We start from the raw sequence: 21,819 nt of genomic DNA, 5'->3' as shown, positions 1-21,819 counted from the left end.
CTGGGCATACCTTCATCAGTCCCTCCTAGGCCGCAAAAATTAGTCGTACAACAAATCTTTTTTGTATCGGAATGCTGTCTGGAACTGATCTATTTTGTATAATGATTAAACAATAGGGCATGGGACGACGTACTAGTTTACCCTGAAAACTACAAAAGCGCCATCCGCTTTACGGTTGTTTCATGAAGTTTTAACCTAAAAATACAAAAGCGCCACATTCAGCGAAAGAGAATTTGCTGACAAGTGGTGAAAACGTCAACAATATCCATGCCCTATGTTTGGAGTTTCAAATCATTCGAAATTACTATTATCGGCGGTGTCTGCGATTAGTACTAACTATCTTGACCTTAAAGAAAGCTTTTCCTTCTTAAACTTTTATGACTGAGCCACAGTTTGGTATCATTTAAGGTCGATATACATCTGTTTACAAATTCTTAATGATGAACGTTAAACGTTAAACCTATCAAACTTATTGGATTTTATGGGTCCACTGATCTCATACAGTCAGAGAATATAAAGAGAAATTTTTTATGTTTTGTTGAAAGAAAACTTTTTATGAAGTACAGTGAAGGACATTCAAATTTGTGCCTGAGTTTGTATGCACCAGCTGCTACGAATTCATAGTGATGGTCATACGAACACGTGTAAAAGTGGTAGAAGCCTGTACGAATTACATACAAGCCAATATACAGTAAATCGTACCAGCTGATTATTTTTTCAGCTGAAGTAAACGTCGACACAAAAATGACTGAGACCAGCTGTAAATTATGAATTCTTTTATTTCATATGCAACACCATCAAAAGTAAACAAATCAACCAACAAAGAAAATGACCTAGTTAAAGTTCAAATTAATATGCGGGTATGTCACAGATATAACTTCATTTACAAACCATCTCTTGGATGCATTAGAATCGTCAAACAAGGCAACGTGTGTATCAAATCTATTAATTCTGAATAAAATGTAACGAACATCGTACATCGAAAACGTAAACATAAAATCAGTTACTCATATATGATATTGAAGCATATTCAATGACTTTTCTCGTATATAATATAATCATTAAAGCGCTCACAACGACACACAAACTTTTTTTTTCCATTTTTCAGTTAAGAATTGATAAGGCTTTGAATAACATCAACAGCCACAAGTGATGTTCTCGCTGCAAATCAGACATTATAAAAAGAATTTTTTAAGTTAAAATATTCGCAAAATCGGTGTGTTTCGATCGATTAGTCGTACATAGTAACACGTTACTTGTTTTTGCACGGATAATTCGGGACGTGGTAAAGCTCATATATATAAATAAGTGGTGGGTCAGTTCAGTTAGCAATTTAGCTTTTCGTAACCACAGTTTTGTGTAATTAAATTTGTAATTTTTGTTGAACAGTTAAAGGTCACTTTATCCCAATTATGAATCAAATTTTGTGTTATTCGAAACAAATGAATTTGAACAAAGCGTATTGTTTTCTATTTCCCTGATATTGACCCCAGTGTCACCCAGTCTCAATCAATTTTGATAATGAAATTATTTTTTTGTGTTGTTTTTTTTTCGTACTAATGAGATAATTGGGATACTTAGTTGAGAAACAATGGCATATGCTACCTAATAATATTGAACTTGAAATTAAATTTGTTTTTTTTTTGTTTTTTTTTGTTTTTGATTTTATTGAAATAAAAAGCTCACATTTTGATTGATGATCTTAACGTTTTGAATTCAATATAGATATAAATGTAATTCATTCATGCACATACCGTCATTATAATACGTACAATAATCGATATATACAAGTTATTCTCGTAAACAAAGTCATAAAAACGTAAACATTTCGATTTACAGAACAAAAATTGCTAATCGTTTAGTGGAAATTCTCAAACATTTTTAAGGCGAATTCAACACTGCGCGGTCTGTAATATTTTTATGATTTTAAAATCACATTCAACGAAACGACATTATAGTTTTGTTGTAAGTAAAAAACAAAAAGAAAAATAATCACTAAAAGTGGTGGTGACGATGGTGACGCAGATCTTAATGATTTTTTTATGGATCAGATGTTCAACTTGGTCATCAGAAACCTAACAATAACAACAACATAATGAATACGAATCGAATATCGCTGGTGTTCTTAATGATTGTGGTGAACTTTTGCGACGGAATATTTGAATTTAACGGAGGTGAGTGTCTATATTCGTAAGTACGATAATTTGTAATGTAAATAAACATCGGATAATGTAACAGATTTAGACTTTGTTTGACAAAGATCAGCATGGATAAAGCTTGGCCACATTTCGCTTACCAATGATCGAGTCGACAGTTAAGCCGAAAAATCTATCAAATACGTAACCTACCAATTCCACGTATATTTTGTGAAAAAATTAACGTAGGAACCGCGGTTTGATTGTTTTGCGAGCTATCGACTTTTTTAATGTTTGACAATGTTTTTGGGAAGGTTCATTTCACGAACTGTCGCTCTCATTCTTATAGCCTTAACAGCAGAGGAACTATGGTTTCTACATTTTCAAAAGTAATTAGCATTCTGAATCTTCTTTTTTAACGTTTTACAAACAGCAAGTGCTGTGAGTCTATTCATTGAATCTAGTACTTCTTTCGATTAAGTTATGGTCTACTGTTTGATGCAAAATCTTTTACTTCGTTAGATTTACTACGTTTTCTTTTCATAAATTAAGGCTAGTAAAGGTTTCCCGATTTATTTGTGTCGTCGTTGCTGATAACAGATGATGATTAACAGATTAACCGTTTCGAAATTTTCAAAAAGCTTTGTTGAATGTAATTCTATTGAACATTGATGAAAACATAAAACAGGACTAATGGAAATGTTTTGCCGAAAAATGTATTTACCATTCAACCGAGAACAATACCCTCGCCAATACCACAAACAAGCTCTTTCCGTTTCAATGTTGAAATATTGCATGGAAATTTTTAGCACGAACCACGCGACATTTATTTAATCTACCGGCGTAAAGAAAGCTAAAGTTAAATAAAAATTAATTTAAACAAATCGGCGCATCAAAGAAATAAATTGGCATGTTGATACATATGTCCAAACCGGAGGGGACCGTCCTCATGATGATAGGTGTATATTTACTGTTTCGATAAAGAAAATGTAATATCCATCCATGCGCCCACAGACTTCTAACTTAAATTGACAATATATCGGTTGTATTTGCTTTAGATATCCGCAGACATGACAATGAACTGAACATTGAAATTCTTCATCATAAACTTGTAAATGCCATAACATTTGCCAAAGAATCGATGGTGAGATTAAAACGGTACGTGACTTTAATATTTCATAGATCATAGCAATTACACTTTTAAAGTAACCGATCTTATCTATCTATTAAATGAACGTAGCCTCGAGGACTCAATATCCAATTCAAGAATCAATGTTACGGATAAAAGTATTTCATTTGCTCAATTATTAGAGGGTTTGCCCAATGAACGCAGCAAAGAGTACGATCGGATCGGTCAGATAATATTGGAAGCCAGCATCAAAATATTAAATGCTCATTGTACAAAGTGAGTTGAGTCACTGTGCATCGTTCCGCGGTATTGTTAAATCTTCCTGTTTCAGAAATGGTTACAAAGCACATGACTGTGCTCGGATGATTGCTAAGATTCCGTTGCCAGAATCAGATGTTTTAGGACAATGCAATAACATAGCGGAAGACGATAATATAACGATGACCTCAAACGTATACAGGCGCTTACTACCAGCAGCATATAAGGATGGCCTGTACAAGGTACAAGTGATATGACGGAACGTAATCTTTTTTGTCACAACTTCTTTAACCCGTTCATATCCGCAAATTAGATGCCATTACATCGTCCACAGCCGAAAAATATAAGTGACGCACTGTTCAACTCAATCACATTGTCTAGTGACATCGATAAGACCAAATACAGTGTCGACGGCATTTTGGATCCCATTCACAACATAGCCGTTGTGCAATGGGCGCAGTTCATCGAACATGATCTGGTGAAAACTGTCGTCCGTACGATGAGTAATGATTGCCCGATCGAGTGTTGTGAACGGGATATGTCCTCGGCACCGCCACGCTACACACATCCGTCCTGTTCACCGCTGAAAGTGGCTGGTAATTTTGGAAAGTATATAACGTGTTTAAGCTACGTACGCAGTGCCATCGGTGTGCATCCAAATTGTCATTTCGGAGCAGCCAATCAGGTATGTAATCTATGTAATTTTGATTGGCATTTTTTGTTCTCTCTGTCTCTGTCTTCAGTTTAGTCATAGTCATTTACACATTGTCAGGTTAATATTGGTTTTAGTTATTGGTTGAACTGTTTTTTCCTCTTTATTATAAAAAATAAATTCTGGTGGTCATATGTGTGTAATTAAAGTCAATCCAATCGGAAATGTGACCATGATTTGTTGTATATTGTAAACTAATTCATATGACTCGAATCGATGTTTTATAATAAATTTTATGTTGCGAAAGGTAATCGAAGTTTGTGTGCTTTTTTCTGTATACACAGATTCTTAGGTTATCTAATCGGGCATGACTAACAGAAAATTTTCCATCAAAAATATATTTATTAATAAATTCACTTTTTCTATATACATTTGGCTGAAGAATGTTATAAAAATTTCATTGGTTTGCATTGTCTCCGGAGTATTTATGTATATACATTCTGTATACACAGCCAGCCAAGTCAAAAAAAAATTATCAACAAAAATTTTTGTTTATTTTGACTCTACAAATTTGAATGTCGTGCCTCGGTCTCGATTATTATAAATGAAAAAAAAAATTATAGGAAATGTTTCTCGTATTGTCCATTGGGTTTATATTATATTTATAAACATCGCTGTAGGTATCACATTACAAAATTTTTTTATTTTTTTTTTTTATTTTCATTTTCTTTCAGATCAATCAAGCAACAAATAATTTCGATTTATCGCAATTGTATGGCATAAACGATGAGGTAACGCGTACCTTAAGACGATTTGTAAATGGTGAACTGTTGGCATCCAATGATCCAGATTATCCATGTTTGCCCACGAGTGATGATTCCGAAAAACTGTGCATGCATAACAGTGATGGGAAGGCATGCTTTAAATCAGGTTCGTAGATTTTGGATCGAAAAAAAATGTCTTTTCTCGAAACTTTCGATTAGTTGGATGTGATGTGAAGAAAAGATTTTTTTATGAGAGAGCATCGACGAAAGTTTTTTTTTGCTTTCTTTCCTTACAATGTCCATTGTATAATGTTGAAAGGCTGAACCTATTTTGTGGACATATTTTACGATTTTCATGTACAAAAATATCGGTTATGCTTTCCAATTCCAACGTACAATGAAAATTCGTAAATTTTATGTTTCCAATTAAGTGGGTTTGCCCCACTTTTATTTAAAGTTTCAAAGTTTCTTCTAAAGATTTCGTCAAAATGTAGTTTGCGGGACATTAAGTCCTAAGTGATATGAAATTAAGTGAAATTAACAAAAGTTCACAGAAAAATACTTTCAATAAATCAATTCGTTTTAATGGCATAGCACTGAATCTAAGTACGAGAAGAGAATTTTCAAAGTGATCCTCCTCGACGCCTTGACCAAAATTTCTTATATAAATTAAGCTTGTAAAGTTGGTATAATGCTTCTGTGTCGAGAAAATAGAGGCCGCGATTTTCCGTTACAAAAATTTATTCTAGTGCTTGCGGTCCAGTGCTAAATTAATGGTAGATTACATTGGATGCTGCGAAAGTAATTCATTAAATCGAAAATAATTTCATGATGCTCGTGTGTTTTGTGCCAACTTGTTTCGGTAACTGTTTTTTGAGTGTCCAAGCCGAAAGCGAGTTGTAAAAAAACTGTGAACTGTGTGAACTTGCGAGTATCATAAAATTGTTTCCGAATTAATGAATTAAGCATCCAGCCTGTCCCATGCGACTGTATTCACGAAAAATGAAGCGGAAGTATTTATGGATCATTTTTGCAGCTGGCAAATAGCTATGCAATAGTTTAGCTTCCCATCGCGTAGACATTAAACAGACTTTCTCGCAGCACCCACAAAAAGGAAAGGACATGATAACATTAGCGGTAATGTTTACTCTGCTGGGCGTCGCAAGTAATATAAGATTACGTTCCATGCTCCTAATTTATTTTGACGATTCCGAAGAAAGCTTGCTCGTCAAAATAAAGCACATAAAATATTTTATTCGCTTCAACCCCCAGACACACGTTTTTCCATCGATGACACGAGCAAAATAACATTTAATTGTGTGAACTACGGGGTTTTGACTTGCAGGTCCCTCCAAAATGTCGAAAAAATCTAAAAGAAATTCGGTCAAATGTTAGTGTATGTCGATATAATCGTGAAATCTATTACTTTCGCTACATCCGACAATCGTAACCGGAGGTCATTGCTTATTTTTTTGTCGTTGCTATCCATAACAGATGATTAGTCTTTTCGATAACAGATGACTAGGTTATTTGGAAATTGTTCATTTTCGTAGAATTTCCTGATAATACCCACTAATGTTATTCTGTGAATATTTAAAACTAGTTTTTCCAATCCACAGACTGATTTATTATTCATCTTGCACACGTGATTCGTTTCTTATAATAATTTATTCAAAGAATTTAAGCGAAAAAAAAATCGCATTCGACATAACAAATCCGGTGCAACTGAACGTTTATGGCTTGCAATTATTAATAAATATCAAAATCGATTAGTTATGTCGTCAAGTCATTAAATAATTACTCAATTCTTTGAGGTACGATGAAAAATTAATCTCGATCGAATATTTTAGTTTTGGCGAATTGTTTTAAATTAAATTTTCTAAATCAAATGGTAAGACGTGTGTACGGATTTAGATTGAATTAAGTATGGTGAGGAATCTGTTTGAGTTATTTACACAGTTTAGACACAAATTGATATCGAATTATATTGCTGCATTGCTTCATGTCAAACCACATTTTTCTTGATAGCAACTGTCCACGAAAAGACATTTCTTTTTTTGAAAACCTCTGCTTACAAATTGAGGAAATGAGTCAAGGACGAATCGTCTGTTATTGACAACGGTGTTCATAATGATGATGTTTAGCTAGAGTTCTCTTGTGTACAATAAATATCGGGGAAAGAATCAAAAAACTTAGTGAAATATTTCTGGCCAAGACAGATTTAAAACAATTTTGTCACCATGAAGCCATGATGGCTCATTTTTGGCCGAATATAGAAAAATGTAGATCTGGTTATGTTTCTACAATAATTTGCGTCATACGTCATACTGATCATACGTCATGCTGATCATACGTCATACTGATCATACGTCATACTGATCATTGATCATACGTCTTTACGAGGTTTTACCCCTACGACTCGTGTACGTTTGACTATTTCACTCGGATAAAGCCATAAGTGCAGTTTTGTTGTATGTGTGCACCAGCTCAAAAATATCTCAAACAAATTTATGCTGAAATTTTACCGACATCGACTGTAGCACACCTTATATAGTAGAGCTATAATTTCAGAAGTTTTTTTTGGATTTTTTTTAGAATTTTCCAGAAATAAGATTCCTAAAAATAAGCCAACCAATGATCCGTCATTTACAACACAGCCATCAGTTTCATAAGATTTGTTTCATTATTCTTATTCGTTTTCTCTAAATCAGGAGACACCCGAGTCAATGTGAATCCATACGTAACACCATTGTACACGATATTTCTACGTTCTCATAACCGGCTAGCTAAGAAAATAAGGGCGGCAAAAAGATCATGGAACGATCAACGTGTTTTCACATTAGCCCGCAAACTGAATACTGTCATCTATCGAAACATTGTCTTGAACGAATGGTCGAAAATTGTACTGGGCGAAAAGAACGTCGAACAAATGATTGACGAAATATCGTCGACATCACACATTGCTGATCACACTGATCCACTGTCCAATGGCATTAGTAACGAGTTCGGTGAGTTTATGATTTTATGAAATTCCATTAAATCGCGCGCACGAATTATGAATTTGAATTTTCCAATTTTTGATATGAATGACGCTTATAGAATCGTAGAATAAGTTTAATTGTAAATGAATTTCGATTGACTAATGGTTGAAATGAAAAATAAAAATTTCAAAGAGACGGGCGTTTTTGTTGAGCCTATAGCTTAAGAAAAAAAAAAACAATTTTTTGTTAATTTTTCGATTTATCAACATGACGAAACATTAGCGACGGCCGGAATTCGATTTTACTATTCAATGATGCCGGGAGAGTGTACGCTGAAAAGGAACATTGATCACGATTCAATGTCAGACGAAAATAACATTATTGCCAAGATTAGGTCAGTGCTATTGATACAAGAATGAACAACGCAAATGCGTGATTTATTTGATGTAATTTTTAACCTCCTCTTTTCATTAAAACAAAAAGATTTGAAAACGAAATAATGGAAATAAAGAACGAATACTACAAACCGCGTAGTTTGGGAACCAACAACGAATTAGACGTAATTATGGACGCAATATTAACCCAAAATTCCATGGCAATGGATTCAGCCTATGTCGATGATGTATGCATATGTTCACATACGATATTTTATACATAAGTGTTGTCTCCGGCAGTCAAATCATGGAAATATTTTTTGTTTAATTTTCAAAGGTCACCAGGTACATGTATCGATTCCAATATTCTCAACACAGTGAGGTGGGCACAGATGTTTTGGCGTTGGATCTGCTCCGCGGAAGGGATCATGGATTGGCGGATTATAAAAGTTACTTGCAAGGGTGCACTAATGTTGCTATTAATACCTGGGACGACTTGAAACCGTACATAACAGAAATGGTAAGCGACGCGTTGGTTGTTGAGCGAGGGGCATTTTTTTAAAGTAGACCTGTTCCGTCGGAGCGTTTTCTTTAAAACAAAACAAAACAAAAAATATTTCTCTGAAGGGGTCCTTTTAAGCAAAAACATTTTTTTCTACAGAACTTTAATCGACTAAAATCATTATATACCTCTGTCGATACAATTGATTTGATAGTTGGTGCCATATCAGAGAAACCATTAAGAGACGCTATCGTTGGTAAGTCGAAAAACACTTTTCTTACGGATATAGTGTTAAAAAGCCACGTTACTGACACTAAACATAGGACCTACGTTTGCATGCATCATCGGTGAACAACTAAAGACGACCCTACGATCTGAGCCAGAAATTACAATATCGAACCGATTCGCGAAGGACTTTACCGCAAACTATGATGCAGCCCGCTTGATGTGTGAAACGACAAAACTGGTCACGGTGCCAAAAAATATTTTCAAACTTCCATCCAAAACGTGAGTGCCGCAATATCACAGACATAATTTTTTTGGGAATTTTAAACCGGAAAAATTCAAAAAAATTTAAAGGAAAAAAATCGAAGAAAAATTTCGGAAGTTTTTCAGAAATAAGATTCCCAAAAAATAGACCCTGCAATATCCTCGCAAGAAAATTGCCAATTTGATTTTTATTCTGTTGGTTTCATTGATTAAAGGAACACCTTGGTGGATTGCTCAATCTATCGCAACATCATGCATTAATTATGTGGAAATATTTTTGCTGCTATGCTGCTAATAAGATTTATTTAAGAAAACTTTTTTTTTGTTATTTTCTCGAATAAAATTAATTTAAATTACAAAAATATCGTTGAGAATAATGCTTTATTGCAAGACATACATGCATTCAACGTGCTAAAGCGATCAAAGTGCTGTAACTTGTTAAAAGACGATTTAAAATTAAATTTACTGTAACGGCGATATAATAATGGTGCAAACAATTTGATTGAGAAATTGCTTGACAGCATTTAACAAACACCAGCCCGCCCTACAGTACCTTACATATTAGCCACTTTCCAGTACTCGTTTTCTTGTTGTTACTCTTCTCCACAATATTCTAGTTTCTCTATGTATGTCTTTCGCATAACGTCCAAACTTGAGCCACTCTTTACGTAAGCCGACTTCGGTCGAATAATTTTGATGCTCTGATTTGTGGATACTGTGGATATGCAATTTTTGCGACTCTTTTTTTTCTGTCGTCAACAAATAATACACTTTGTTCATTATGTCAACAGTCGACGACGGCTGGTATGTGCACACCAAAACAACTTGGTTAAGAAACTTTACCTAGTAAACTTGAGAGCCCATCTAACATGGCGTGACGATGAGTACAGAATGGTTCGTTTGAATTGTTCAATGGTTAATGGATCAAATTGCTACATATGGTGGTGTTTGAGTAATAAGTTTTTGGAATGATTAACGGGTGATAAAGACATCAGGGTCTTTAAGTGACGAACTTTAGCGAAAACGATTTTTTTTTCGCAACCTTTAACAGACATGCCGGAGATCTTATTTCTGTTCATCGGAATTCTGCTGGTATGATTGATCAATTCTAAAGTTTCAAATGTTAGATTTCAGTTTTGTAATTGTTTAAATTAAGTAAAGAGCAAACGTGCTGCACTGAGTTCGTTAGCTTGAACAAAATTTCTGTAAATTCTTTTCGAGAACAAAACACCTGAACCGGATGTTTAGCGTAAAATGAGTTAATTCGATCAACCAGTACAGTCCCTCTTCGACATTGGATCATGTCTTTAATGTTTTGTGCACCTAAGACGGGGCACGGGGCGTTCTTTTCAAAGCGACTTTAAAGACATGCCTTCAGGCGACAAAAAAAGAATTTCTGAAAGCAAGGTGGATACAACAAATCCACACTTCGTGTGTGTCATTAAATTAATTATTAACTTTAATGAAATGAATTTCATGAACAATACAAATAAAAAAAAAAATTCAGACTGAAAACGAAAATGTTTCATAAAAAGCAAAGCAAAGAAAACGTAAAAAAAATCATTTAAAGAGCATTGTACTATCGTGTGTCTACCCAATAACAAAAATCATTATTTTCGTAAACCGTGTTACCATAAAGTCGCAGTATTTTGTTGTTGTTTGCTTTGACCTTGTCGGTTTTTATTTCTACTTCTAATTATTTGAGACGAAATTTGGATTTAAGTGTCTTGAGCGTGCGATACAGTTAATAATTATGTTTGATTTAATTATTTTAATAAATAGAATTTATACTTAAATAATAAGTATCATAAAAATGGTATGACCTGGCAGGTGATTCGAATTAATAAAACACTTTACGATTATGCAATCCATTTTGGTAAGTTTTGGTAAGTAATATTATTGTGAGTGTCATGTTTTGTGTAAAATGTTTAGGCGGCAAAAATTGGTACACGCACACGATACCGATCCAAACCCAATCCATATAACGTAATTGAACAGGTTTGGTCTATATTCAATTCACATTATAACAAACATTCCGAGATTCAGAAAAATCCAAAAGAGTAAAGTGGACGTAATGGTTTTTGCATGCTTTTGATTTCGCTACGGTCGAAAATGGTTTTTTCGCAACAAGTGACGAAAAGTAGGACTTTCCTTTGCCTTTTTATTGCGAAAAACGGTGTATACAACTCGATGAAAAATCCTTTTTAAGTACACGATACTACACAATCTACACATCTAGTGCCTAAAAAAGCATTTATCACTCGGTTGTATAAATAACTAATTACATTACTAGAGAAAACAAGAGAATTGAGATAGGAAATCACAGCATGTTCTAGATATTTACGTCACAAGGACAAAAACGTTGAGACCTTTCGCGTGAAGTTTGTTGATCCGAGGCGAAGCCGAATACAATATTATATACATTATACATACTAAAAAAAATACCGAAAAAAAATGTTTGCTTGAAAAAATGAACCGTTTTCGGTGCAGAAGCATGTACGTACAGTGAACGACATCTCAAATGTCTCACCGTCAAATTTTTCTGAGAATTTTATTGTGTCATTGCAAATTCACAATGACATTCTCTGAAAAAAAATGACAGTGAGACATTTGAGATGTCGTTCACTGTATGAGTGAAGTGCCATTTACAGTGTCTAATCAGGTAAGGACATTACAAAAATCGGGATAATACTCCCTTTTGTCATTTAAATAAATATACATTCTGGCGTGGAGGTAAATGAGGAATTGGATTAGGCTCGGCAGCCCAGACAAACGGGCCAGAAACGTACCTTCCGGTTCCATAGTCGGAGCTTAATGAGCAGTAAAAGTATGGGTTAAGCGTAAACACGCAGGACGCTGGGAAGCATACAACGGAGTCGATCACACGAAATGCTTCTTCCCTAAGCCCAACGGAAAATGGACAAAAGATTTGCTCAAAATGGACCGTAATCGCATTAGAAGAGTGGTAGGGGCGATTACGGGACATTGCGAAATCGACACATGAGATGTTCCAGCGATTTAGAAGAAGAAACGCGCATACATCTGATATGTGATTGCCCCAAATTTCTGCGACTAAGACGCAGGATGCTGGGAGACTATGATGTGGTTCCTTCAGAAGTTACTGCAATAGGACCTGACACCTTAGACAGGCTACTATCATACTATCGGCAACAATAAGGCTGCCATGATTTGCGTGATGACCGTGAATGGAAACAAAGGATCAACAGATCTGTGTTTCGAGATCTTCACTGATCGTCCCAAACTGATATTCCTAAATGTAAATAAATATTCCAAGCTACTTGGACGATAGTGAGGAATTTTTTAAATTTTTCGTCCGTTTAATAATTGTTCAAATCCTTAATCAGAATGGTCAAGCTTATTGACGGCGTATTAGCAGATTATTCACCTCTGTCCACATGTTTATTTAGACACTTGGGGAGTTGTTACATGAGCCGAAGGCGAATGTTATAACCCCAAGTGTCTAAATAAACATTTGGACAGAGGTGAATACGCTATTTTATAAGCTTTACTTTTTACTTTTTCACTGCTATTATTTCACCTAGGTAGATAAAATCATTTAATCTGCTACTTCCTTTTATTCTAAGTATCGCGTAGTGTTTGACACAAAATATTTTATTTCGTTCGTTTTAATAATTTTTAAAGTCGAAACATTATAATTTGATCGATTCTACTCATTTAATTCACTTTTAAATAATTGTATACGGTTGGTTTGAAACGAGATTAAATAGGGACCGCCGACCACCAATAATTTTTTTTTCATATTTAAGTGATGGACAAGAACATCACACAGGAAAAAATTAGCCCGAACCCCTGAGCCGTTTCTGAGAACCAGTGGATGCGCTGCCACAAGCAGTCAAGCACAGCCTGAGCACAAACTTTAATGGGGATAGGTAGAAGGAACAATTCTAAGATATACTGTGTAAAAAATATTGCTTTCGGTCATTTGCTCTCGGAGCAATAACAGTTGAAAGTCAAAATTTCACCATTTTCGAAGAGGTATGTATCCTTGACAAAGTGACCGAACCAGCCAGTCCAGATTGATTTTAGACGCGGTTAATAAGCTCTTTCAAATAGCGAAAAACAAAATTGAAAATGTTCTTTTAAGTTACATTTTCAGAGAAGTTAATTTTTCCGCTACCCTCGGTGAAATTTGGCCACTTCTGTACCTTTCTGGTAGCCTTATTTCAAACTTATTTGCCCCTATTATTATAATCTGAGGAATAAGCTTTTCAACGATACCAAACATGCCATACTTGATCCACAACAAGATTTTTTTGAAAAGACATTCAATTGTAATATTACGGGCTAATTTTTTCCTGTGTGATGTTCTTGTCCATCACTCATTATAAATATGAAAAAAAATTATTGGTGGTCGGCGGTCCCTATTTAATCTCGTTTCAAACCAACCGTGTGTAGTTTTCAAAGAAATCAATTAGAAAATATTACAGTATAAAAGCTTAGACATGTGCATTTGAACGGTTTAACCGCAGGTCTACCGCGAGTAAACAGCTCTAATGCGCATGTCGACTTTACTATTCATTGTTGTGTTTTGTTGTTGATGTGTCTGATCAGGTTAAGAAGTAATTTATGACTTGTTAGACCTCTTCGTTCTTCAAAATAATAATTAAAACTTGCAGAACTTGCAGAACATAAAGTTCGCCGTTCGACCCAACGCCCAGGCCATATAGCCAGTCAGAGCCTGCCTGTGACCTTTGGTATATTCACTGAGAAATATTATCAGTCGATGATAAAAAGTTCAATCGATAATCGATAATTGAAAGTCTAAAATTTTACCTGAAATGAACACCACATAAGGAATATTTGAGCATGTGCATCAATTTCGGGTCACAATTTTAATTCCTCTCCAATTAGTCAAAACAAAACCAACAGTTTCTACACTGAGTCTGAGCTCTTGTATTTTGTTGATTGAATTCTGTCTCGAGAATAACACCACACACAGTTTCCATTCCTTTCCAAACAGCCAATCAAAACAAATATCGGCAATAATCACCGTCACATAGAAGAACAAAAAATTATTAGCGCACGAAAATAACACCCACCTATATATTCGCTGAACGCTGAACCATAAACGGAAGAATAGGTAATGCAGTACACATAATATTATGAACGCATATAGTAACAACATTACTCTGAATAAATTGGAATCCGATGAAGGAAAGACACCAGACAATACTTAATCACATAACACTTCAACATGGTTTCACGTGACTCGAACTACCTTTTTCAGGTAAATCAAATGAATTTAAGACAAACGGTTTGGAAAACTAGACTGAAAAATGTTTAAATATATTTTCGTTCCAAATACGAATTTATAATCCAAGAGAAAAGTAAGTGGTGTGTAGTAGTAAAATCCACTTATAAACAGACCCGATCGGATGAAGCAATTTTAATTTCAATATTTGAATCTTAAATGAAAGTGCAAGTTTCTTTTGAGTTTAAGCTCTTTCTAAAGACAAGAAAAAAACCGTTTACGAAAAAAAAAACAAACATTGTAAACACAAAAAAAATGTGTACAAGTTAAACAAGTTGATGTTATGCAATGTGTCACATGTACAAAAAAAAAATACCGCTCGGCACATTTTGTGAACCATATAATTTTGTTTATTATAGAAAAAAAAACTTATTAATTCTCCGTATATATTTACTGTCATTCATTCACTATGCGATGATTGAATGATCCGACCAATATACGTATATGAATGACCAATGACCCTGTAATCTTTTGGTGATGAATCTAAAAAGCTAAATTACTTTTTCCGTTTTTTTTCCTGTCTTCATCGATTCTCAATGATTTTAGAAATGTGTCAGTCCAAAACGATTGCGATCGGACGAAATAAAAATGAAAATGGCATTTTTAAGATTCGCAAATTTTAGTATACCAATTTCACAGCCACATACAATGCATGCGTTAAAATATTGTAAGATGCGCTACCATTGTTCTGCTTCTGAATATCAAAAACAAAAAATTTATTCACTTTTATTTCGTACAACAAAAAATAAAAGTTTTTCTCTTTCCATTTTACCGTCTATTGTCATTTTTTTATACATCTCTTTTAACTTCAGCACTTACTCGCAACGACAAACACACGAATTGGCGTTAAACCGTTAGTTTATTGGTATGCTTTGATATTATTATCGAGATTAATTTTTTTTTGCCATTCAACCATTCCAAAATACGCGTATACAATAGAAACAATATGAATATATACAAGACAGTGTTGTTAATACTGTTAGATAATTAATAATATGCTGATGGACCGGTGTGATTGAAATGGATTCATTGGAACAGTCAGCCGTATCTCCTCTCAACTTATCCTATTCAGCGAAATTATCACATTTCTCGCATCTTACTCGAAGATCTTCAACAAATAGGATTGTTTTTGTAATAGGTAGATGAGACTTCCCTCTTTTTGATTTGGTAGTCTACAGAATAATTTTTAGAAATTACCAAGTTAATATAGGAAGTGATAATAAAATAGGGAACGTTAGCCCAGATACTATTTTGAGAAATTGATTTCTCAAAAATTTCTCAAACTTTTTAAATTTCTTAAAAGTTTCTCAAAATTTTACAAAAATTTCTCAAATTTCTCAATTTTTTTTCGAAAATTCCTGATATTTCTGAGTTCTGAAAAAAAAACTCAAAGTACGCCAAAAACGCTGACTATCATGAGCGCACGTTTCTTAGCGCGCGTTGAGTAAAGCCTTTATTAAAAAAGTCTCTTTAACGGAGCCTGACATATTAAAGTAAATTTTTAACTTTCCCAAAAATAGCTATACATATTTTAGGCATCAGGCATCAATACGAGTTCAACGGGCTATCGCACGTAAGAATCGGCCGAGATTAATGTAAAAATCCAAAATTTCGTATTTTGAGATAACTGACATCGGCTACGTTAATTAGTCACTTACTTACTTAGTTCCTATGGGAAAAGGTATCCACTGTCTCCCAATCATTTCTATATAGTTCAATATTGGGCCAAAAATTGGATATCATCCATACCTTGAGAGCTAGGGCTCGATAAACTTTGTATAAAACCAGGTTGCATGGAAGCGTGAGACGAAATGTATGGATTTTTTTGTGTGAATAAGGCTAAATTTATTTGTGCTGATGCTACGGGACATAGAGTATTGGTACGGTTAGCCCTAATTTCCACCGCTAACGCTATAACCAACGATAATACCCTGTCAAAAAATAGCGTCAATTGTGATTGCATATGAATGAAATTTCTATCTATTTTGTAATTATCACTGCAAGAATGGGGTTGGACCAATATTAATTAAAATTCGTAGATCTGATTTGTGAGTAGCAAACGACATTGAAAAAGTCTACTCACTTTACACAGCGATTTCCAGCGACAAACAGCAACCGCTACAAAACAAATACGTGTTTAACCTGCAATGGGAACATGTTAAATTCGTTTTGTGATTATTACTCTAAAAATGGACCCGATCAATGTTTTATCAATGCAATTCATATGAACTGTTCCGTTGATTTATACTGTAAATATTGCGGTTCTAGACAGAGCTTATTTTCCACAACAAATTTTAACAGAAATTTTCCACAAATTTTACCTCAGCTAACGATAACAGTAAAGTCCTTTTCCATTCTACAGTCCATAAACTTTACCTTCCATTCGAGTGTCTGCAAATTGATAGATCACCTGGCAAAAGTTTGAGTACACAGTCATTTATGATGTGTTGCTTAGATCTTGTTGATGGGTGATTATGTGGTTAACATTTGCATCCCAGGCAGGCGTCGCGTCGTTATAAAACAACTACTAACCTGTCGCAGACGGCAAGCATATTCAAACTATTACTTCATTTGATCGAAAATTTTCAGAAATTGATTTCAGAAATCTTTCATTCGTTTTGAACATGTTTTTTTACTGTATAAGACCTAATTAGTAAGTGCTTGTCGTTTATTATTATTGATTATTAATTTCCCTATATTTTTTCTAAATTTTCCCAAAAATACTTTAAGGAAAACATGGACAAAATATGCGAAAATCGAAGGAAGTTCAAGAAAATACTGGAAAATAAAGTTTTAATAAGCTACTTTCGACCCTTAAGAAAACAAACGTATAGATCATCTTCAAGTTACGGTACTTTCAAACGTAACCTCAGATTATTTTCGTTGGGTTTGATTTAACCCAAACTTTTATGTCAAAATAGAGCTGCCATTTGAGCACTAAATTTGAAATCCTGTGTAAAAAAAGAACGAACAACAGGCGGCGGTTCAAAATCTTTCGTTCAAATGACATTGTTTTTAACGTGGATGGCAGTTCTTAACGTGGATGGCATTTCAGACGGCCTTGAAGATGATGTAAAATTATAATAGTTTGTTATTTTGCTGTGATTCCCTCGATATCCTAACTCGGAATCGGAAGTCACTTCTGAGAAGTGATTGCCCAATGGATATAATTTCTATCAGCGTCCCAATGGTCTCTTTATTGTACGAATTGCGCTTTAGAATGCACTGATTTTATGTAACAAACCTTATGCAAAAATATCAACAGTACATTAAAACTGGAATTCATTGAATGTTCTTTACGATTCAATCACAACTAGTATCTATAAAACCTACAGTTTATTAAGCACCCCTACTTAAAACATGCAATTGACAAACTTCTAATTTTTATTCCGATCGATTTGCAAATTATAATGCATTTGCGCAACATGTCTAATGATGTTGTCGTTGCACAGGCTAGGAGAAAAATGAAAAGTTCGTTACAGTTTTGTCTCGTGATTGGTGATTGAATAATTTTACTGCTGAAAGCGAAATGCAATAAATTTTTGTGATCACAGAATAATTTTACTGGTCACGAGGTAGATTGTTCGAAGAAATCCAAAAGAAAAATGTAAGTATGAGAACTTTGGGCGCAACTGTTTACTTCATTCAAACCTGATATTTTTCAACTAGAACGCCAGCCACATTTTAATTGAATGTGTTTTTTTTTCTCTTTAGATAATTTGTGTTACACTTTGTAACATAAGTAACACATGAATTGTAATTAAATAATAATTGCCACGAACCTCGAAAACGGCACGTGATTTCAAATTTGTTAATAAATGATCCATTTGATTAAATGGACTTTAACGGGGAATTTTTTCCATTGCAAAATTTTAATATTCATAAAATTACGAAAGATTTTTCCATGCGCTCGAATTTTCTCATTGAGGAAAAAAAAATGTTGTGTTGGACAGGCCATGCATTTATTATCGGGTCGTTAAAATGTCTAAGAAAATTAATAAAATATCGGCGAAATGGTTTTCCATCTGTCGAACTCGTAAAATAAGATATTTGAGAACATGTCGATACGAAATAGCGATTGGGCTTGCTTAATTTTATGAAAAACGACAATTTAACACTTGAAAAAACCGACAACACACCAACTGGCACTGGGGAAATGCCCAGTAAAGTGAAAAGTTCATCGAATCCAATTAATTAAGAAATAAAATTACCAAATATATTCGAAATATTGAATCTATCAGACGAGACAAAATTAATTCAAAATTGCAAATTCACAGCCACGAGAAAAAAAAAATCAATCGGAGAATTTATAAATCGTTGAATAACAATAAAAATACCTTTAATTCAGTCACTCGAAATGAAATAATCAAATCAGCGGCCAAAGCGTAGGAAAAAAAAAGACTTTATGCGTCCACTTGGTCACCTGTTGCAGTGATCTTGTTTTGACTTTCTCTCTCGTGTGTATTTACCATAAGTGTTAAAAATAAGTACGGATACATATCGCCACGCTAGATATATCCGATCTCATTGTCGAACACCAATGGGACATAATGAACCATATCTATAATACAATTAGCTCAGAATGGAAAAAAAAATCCCTCAGACATAAACGTTTCAATTCACCAATATAAATTGATTCTATAGAGCGATTATTGATGACTGAAACGAATTTATTCTTGCATTCAACTTCTTCCACATAAATTGTAAAATGCGATGTTATATGCCTAATGATAATGTACAACAGAGCCTGTAAATTGTCTGCAATGAACCACAATATTCGGTTTTATAATACAGTAAAACTTAATGCATGATGGATAAGATTCGATTCATGAATAATATGTGGTGTATAAAATGGGGATAGCCCCACTATTTTGTTTTTTTTTTTTATTATTAAATTTGTTTTATAGGGAATTCAATTTGGTATAAAATGGAGAGTAGTTACATCGGCGCGTCTACTTGATTTTTAAAATTTATGTTGGTTATAACGGTTATTTGATCGAATTTTAGTGCAGGCAAGAAAAGTGCAAGTGGATTTTCTTGCGACAATAACGAACACCCAGAAATAAACTCATTGTGTACTGTATGATCAGAACGTTTCGAGTGTTAATTAGTGACAAATTTTTTAATTGAATTTAATATTGTCCGGTACGGCTATTGTACTGCAACATATTTCACCGAAACGGATAACTCAATTAATTCACAAGGTAAATAAATGCATAATTATTACGATAAGTTTGAGTGATATGGTTCTAAATATAAACAAAAAAATCGAAAAACCGTTCAGTCTTCTAACACGTGCTAATTCGATATTTAACTACTTTTTGAGATACTTTCGACATTTCAACAAAAAAAAATTGAAAAACCAAAATTTTGAAACCAGATTGCATTGATCTGGTACTTTCCGATAACTCATTGGGAAAATGCTAAAAATTTGAGTTTTTTCGGTGATTTGAAATTCTGTTTTATCGTTACACTTAGTTTAATATTGATTACTTTCTGCTGTGGTAATGCGATCATTCGCTATTACCATCCGTGTATTATCAGGCTGTGTGTAATTATCAAGGCTGATTGAAAAAAAAAATGTTTCCCAATTAATTATTATGACCAATATCAGCATGCAAGAACACGTTGGTCAAGTAATATCGTATCAAAGTTGAGTGTTTTGGTAATAGATCCGCATTGGATATTCTTGCATCTTTCAAGCCATATTTCAATTCTGGAAATTCTATTCGAACAATTTTGAACAACAACTTGAATTCGTTGGAAGTACCGTGTGATTGCTCCAAAAACTCTATTGGACATCGCAGACGTCTTTGGACATAAATTTTTGTTAATAGGAATGTTACAGCTTCAGATTTTCGACTTGTAAATTTGATTTACAAATTGCGTGAAGATTGAGAATTAATACCGTGAAGTGCTTTAAGTTCGTTGGTCCGTTAGAAATTATGCGTGTGACCTATTCATGCTAAAATGACTATCGTTATGAGGTATAAAGGGAAAGTAACATTTTGTGTACTTCAACGAAATCATTGTTTTTTAAATAATTCGTACCACTTAAATGCGGTAATGGTTTACAAATTCCTGAAGATTGTCAACAATGTTTCAGTGTTATTGAAATATTAAAATTTACATCCGTAATTTTGAGGGTCATTCCCTAAACGAATTTCGGACAAATTCTCCCCCTACGTACGCAGAAATATGAAGGGAAAATTTTGAAATTTTATTAAGGGAGTCAGCTACATATATAAAGTGAATTTAAACATTGAGAATAATCTCCTGGCTGTGTATCTGTAAGTTGCTTAATAACACTAATTCGTCCTAAAAATAAGCGAATTTCTGTCGAGGATCTTTCACTGAGGTCAATTCTCTTCCGACTCATGTCGCTCCTGTCATCCTAAAATAATAGGGTCATCATTTCGCACAATACAGCTTAGGTGAATAAAGTCGGTTAAAAAGAAACATCGAAGCAGAAAGGACGAAAGCAGGAAGGAAGGACTTTTCAATTTCCCTTTTTACTAGTCTTTCTTAATCAATCATCATGTTCTGCACACAATTCGTATCAATTTTGAATCTCATCGACATAATTCAAGAAATTAAATAACAACAACGAATGCGCGAACTCTATCATGAAAGTGAAATCATGGCTTTGATCATAAACAGAATTTATTTTAACAATAATAGTTGAATTAATTTATAAATATTATGACGATTTTAAATCTACGAAAAGCTCTAAATGAAAGAAAGGTACTGTGTATCTCGAGTCTCGGCTCTCAAGATGTGTATCTTTTGATCTACATTCGAGTATATAATAGACGCACAACAAATAAATCGAGACATTTAATTTTGCTCTTCATATAACCGAACATTCACCAACGAAACGTTATTGCGATAAAGCCTTTATGGTGAAAAGGATTTAAAAATATTTAATTTTGAATTTTCAACAAAAAAAAAAATCATTTTCCATCTAAATATCACCTTTGCAAATCAGGTCCCGAGGTGCAGGTAATTTAAAGCTAGGTCTATGTCAGTCGATATGAGTATTTGTTCAACGGAAAAAAATTTAATGATCAGTTTTTGTGCTAAGAAAATAAACAAATAAAACAGAAAAACGTTGGTACCTTGCTTTGCATGCATTTTACGCTGTTACACGGTTCGCAGAACATTACTCATTGGTTCGGAGTAATTTTATTTTTCATAACGATATTTTTACCATCGTTTTTGTGGTAAAGCCTAACTAGTATT

The 21,819-nt window shown here is 33.9% G+C and overlaps 2 protein-coding genes across 3 annotated transcripts in view; both read left to right on the top strand.

Moving 5' to 3' along the window:
• The first annotated feature begins 1,109 nt into the window (after positions 1–1,109).
• LOC119069550 (peroxidase) lies at positions 1,110–9,648 on the top strand. 2 transcript variants are annotated; one of them, XM_037173629.1, is made up of 14 exons: positions 1,110–1,965; positions 2,052–2,174; positions 3,194–3,293; positions 3,376–3,540; positions 3,596–3,764; positions 3,836–4,207; positions 4,909–5,104; positions 7,650–7,946; positions 8,202–8,313; positions 8,403–8,541; positions 8,631–8,813; positions 8,955–9,051; positions 9,119–9,302; positions 9,500–9,648. In XM_037173629.1, the coding sequence occupies exons 2-14, from the start codon at positions 2,096–2,098 to the stop codon at positions 9,543–9,545; spliced, it is 2,139 nt and encodes a 712-aa protein (XP_037029524.1). In that variant the 5' UTR covers positions 1,110–1,965; positions 2,052–2,095; the 3' UTR covers positions 9,546–9,648. The 2 variants fall into 2 exon arrangements, with proteins under 2 accessions (XP_037029524.1, XP_037029525.1); XM_037173630.1 differs by having other exon boundaries at positions 3,376–3,544.
• A 9,858-nt stretch (positions 9,649–19,506) lies between these two features.
• Positions 19,507–21,819, top strand: part of LOC119069548 (peroxidase) — a 28,999-nt gene continuing 26,686 nt past the window's right edge. The window contains exon 1 of the mRNA XM_037173627.1: positions 19,507–19,781. The gene's annotated coding sequence lies outside the window, so the exon portion shown is untranslated. The remainder of the gene's footprint in view (positions 19,782–21,819) is intronic.

The sequence above is a fragment of the Bradysia coprophila genome (assembly GCF_014529535.1).
Source record: "Bradysia coprophila strain Holo2 chromosome X unlocalized genomic scaffold, BU_Bcop_v1 contig_35, whole genome shotgun sequence".
In the NCBI taxonomy this organism is placed as follows: Eukaryota; Metazoa; Arthropoda; class Insecta; order Diptera; family Sciaridae; genus Bradysia; species Bradysia coprophila.
The sequence above is the reverse complement of the archived record's forward strand: the minus strand, read 5'-3'. Positions and strand labels throughout refer to the sequence as shown.

Coding starts and splice junctions, on each gene's coding strand:
- LOC119069550 (XM_037173629.1), top strand. CDS start 2,096: ATGAATACGAATCGAATATCGCTGGTGTTCTTAATGATTGTGGTGAAC. Junction 3,294..3,375: donor TCGATGGTGAGATTAAAACG/GTACGTGACTTT, acceptor AAATGAACGTAG/CCTCGAGGACTCAATATCCA. Junction 4,208..4,908: donor ATTTCGGAGCAGCCAATCAG/GTATGTAATCTA, acceptor ATTTTCTTTCAG/ATCAATCAAGCAACAAATAA.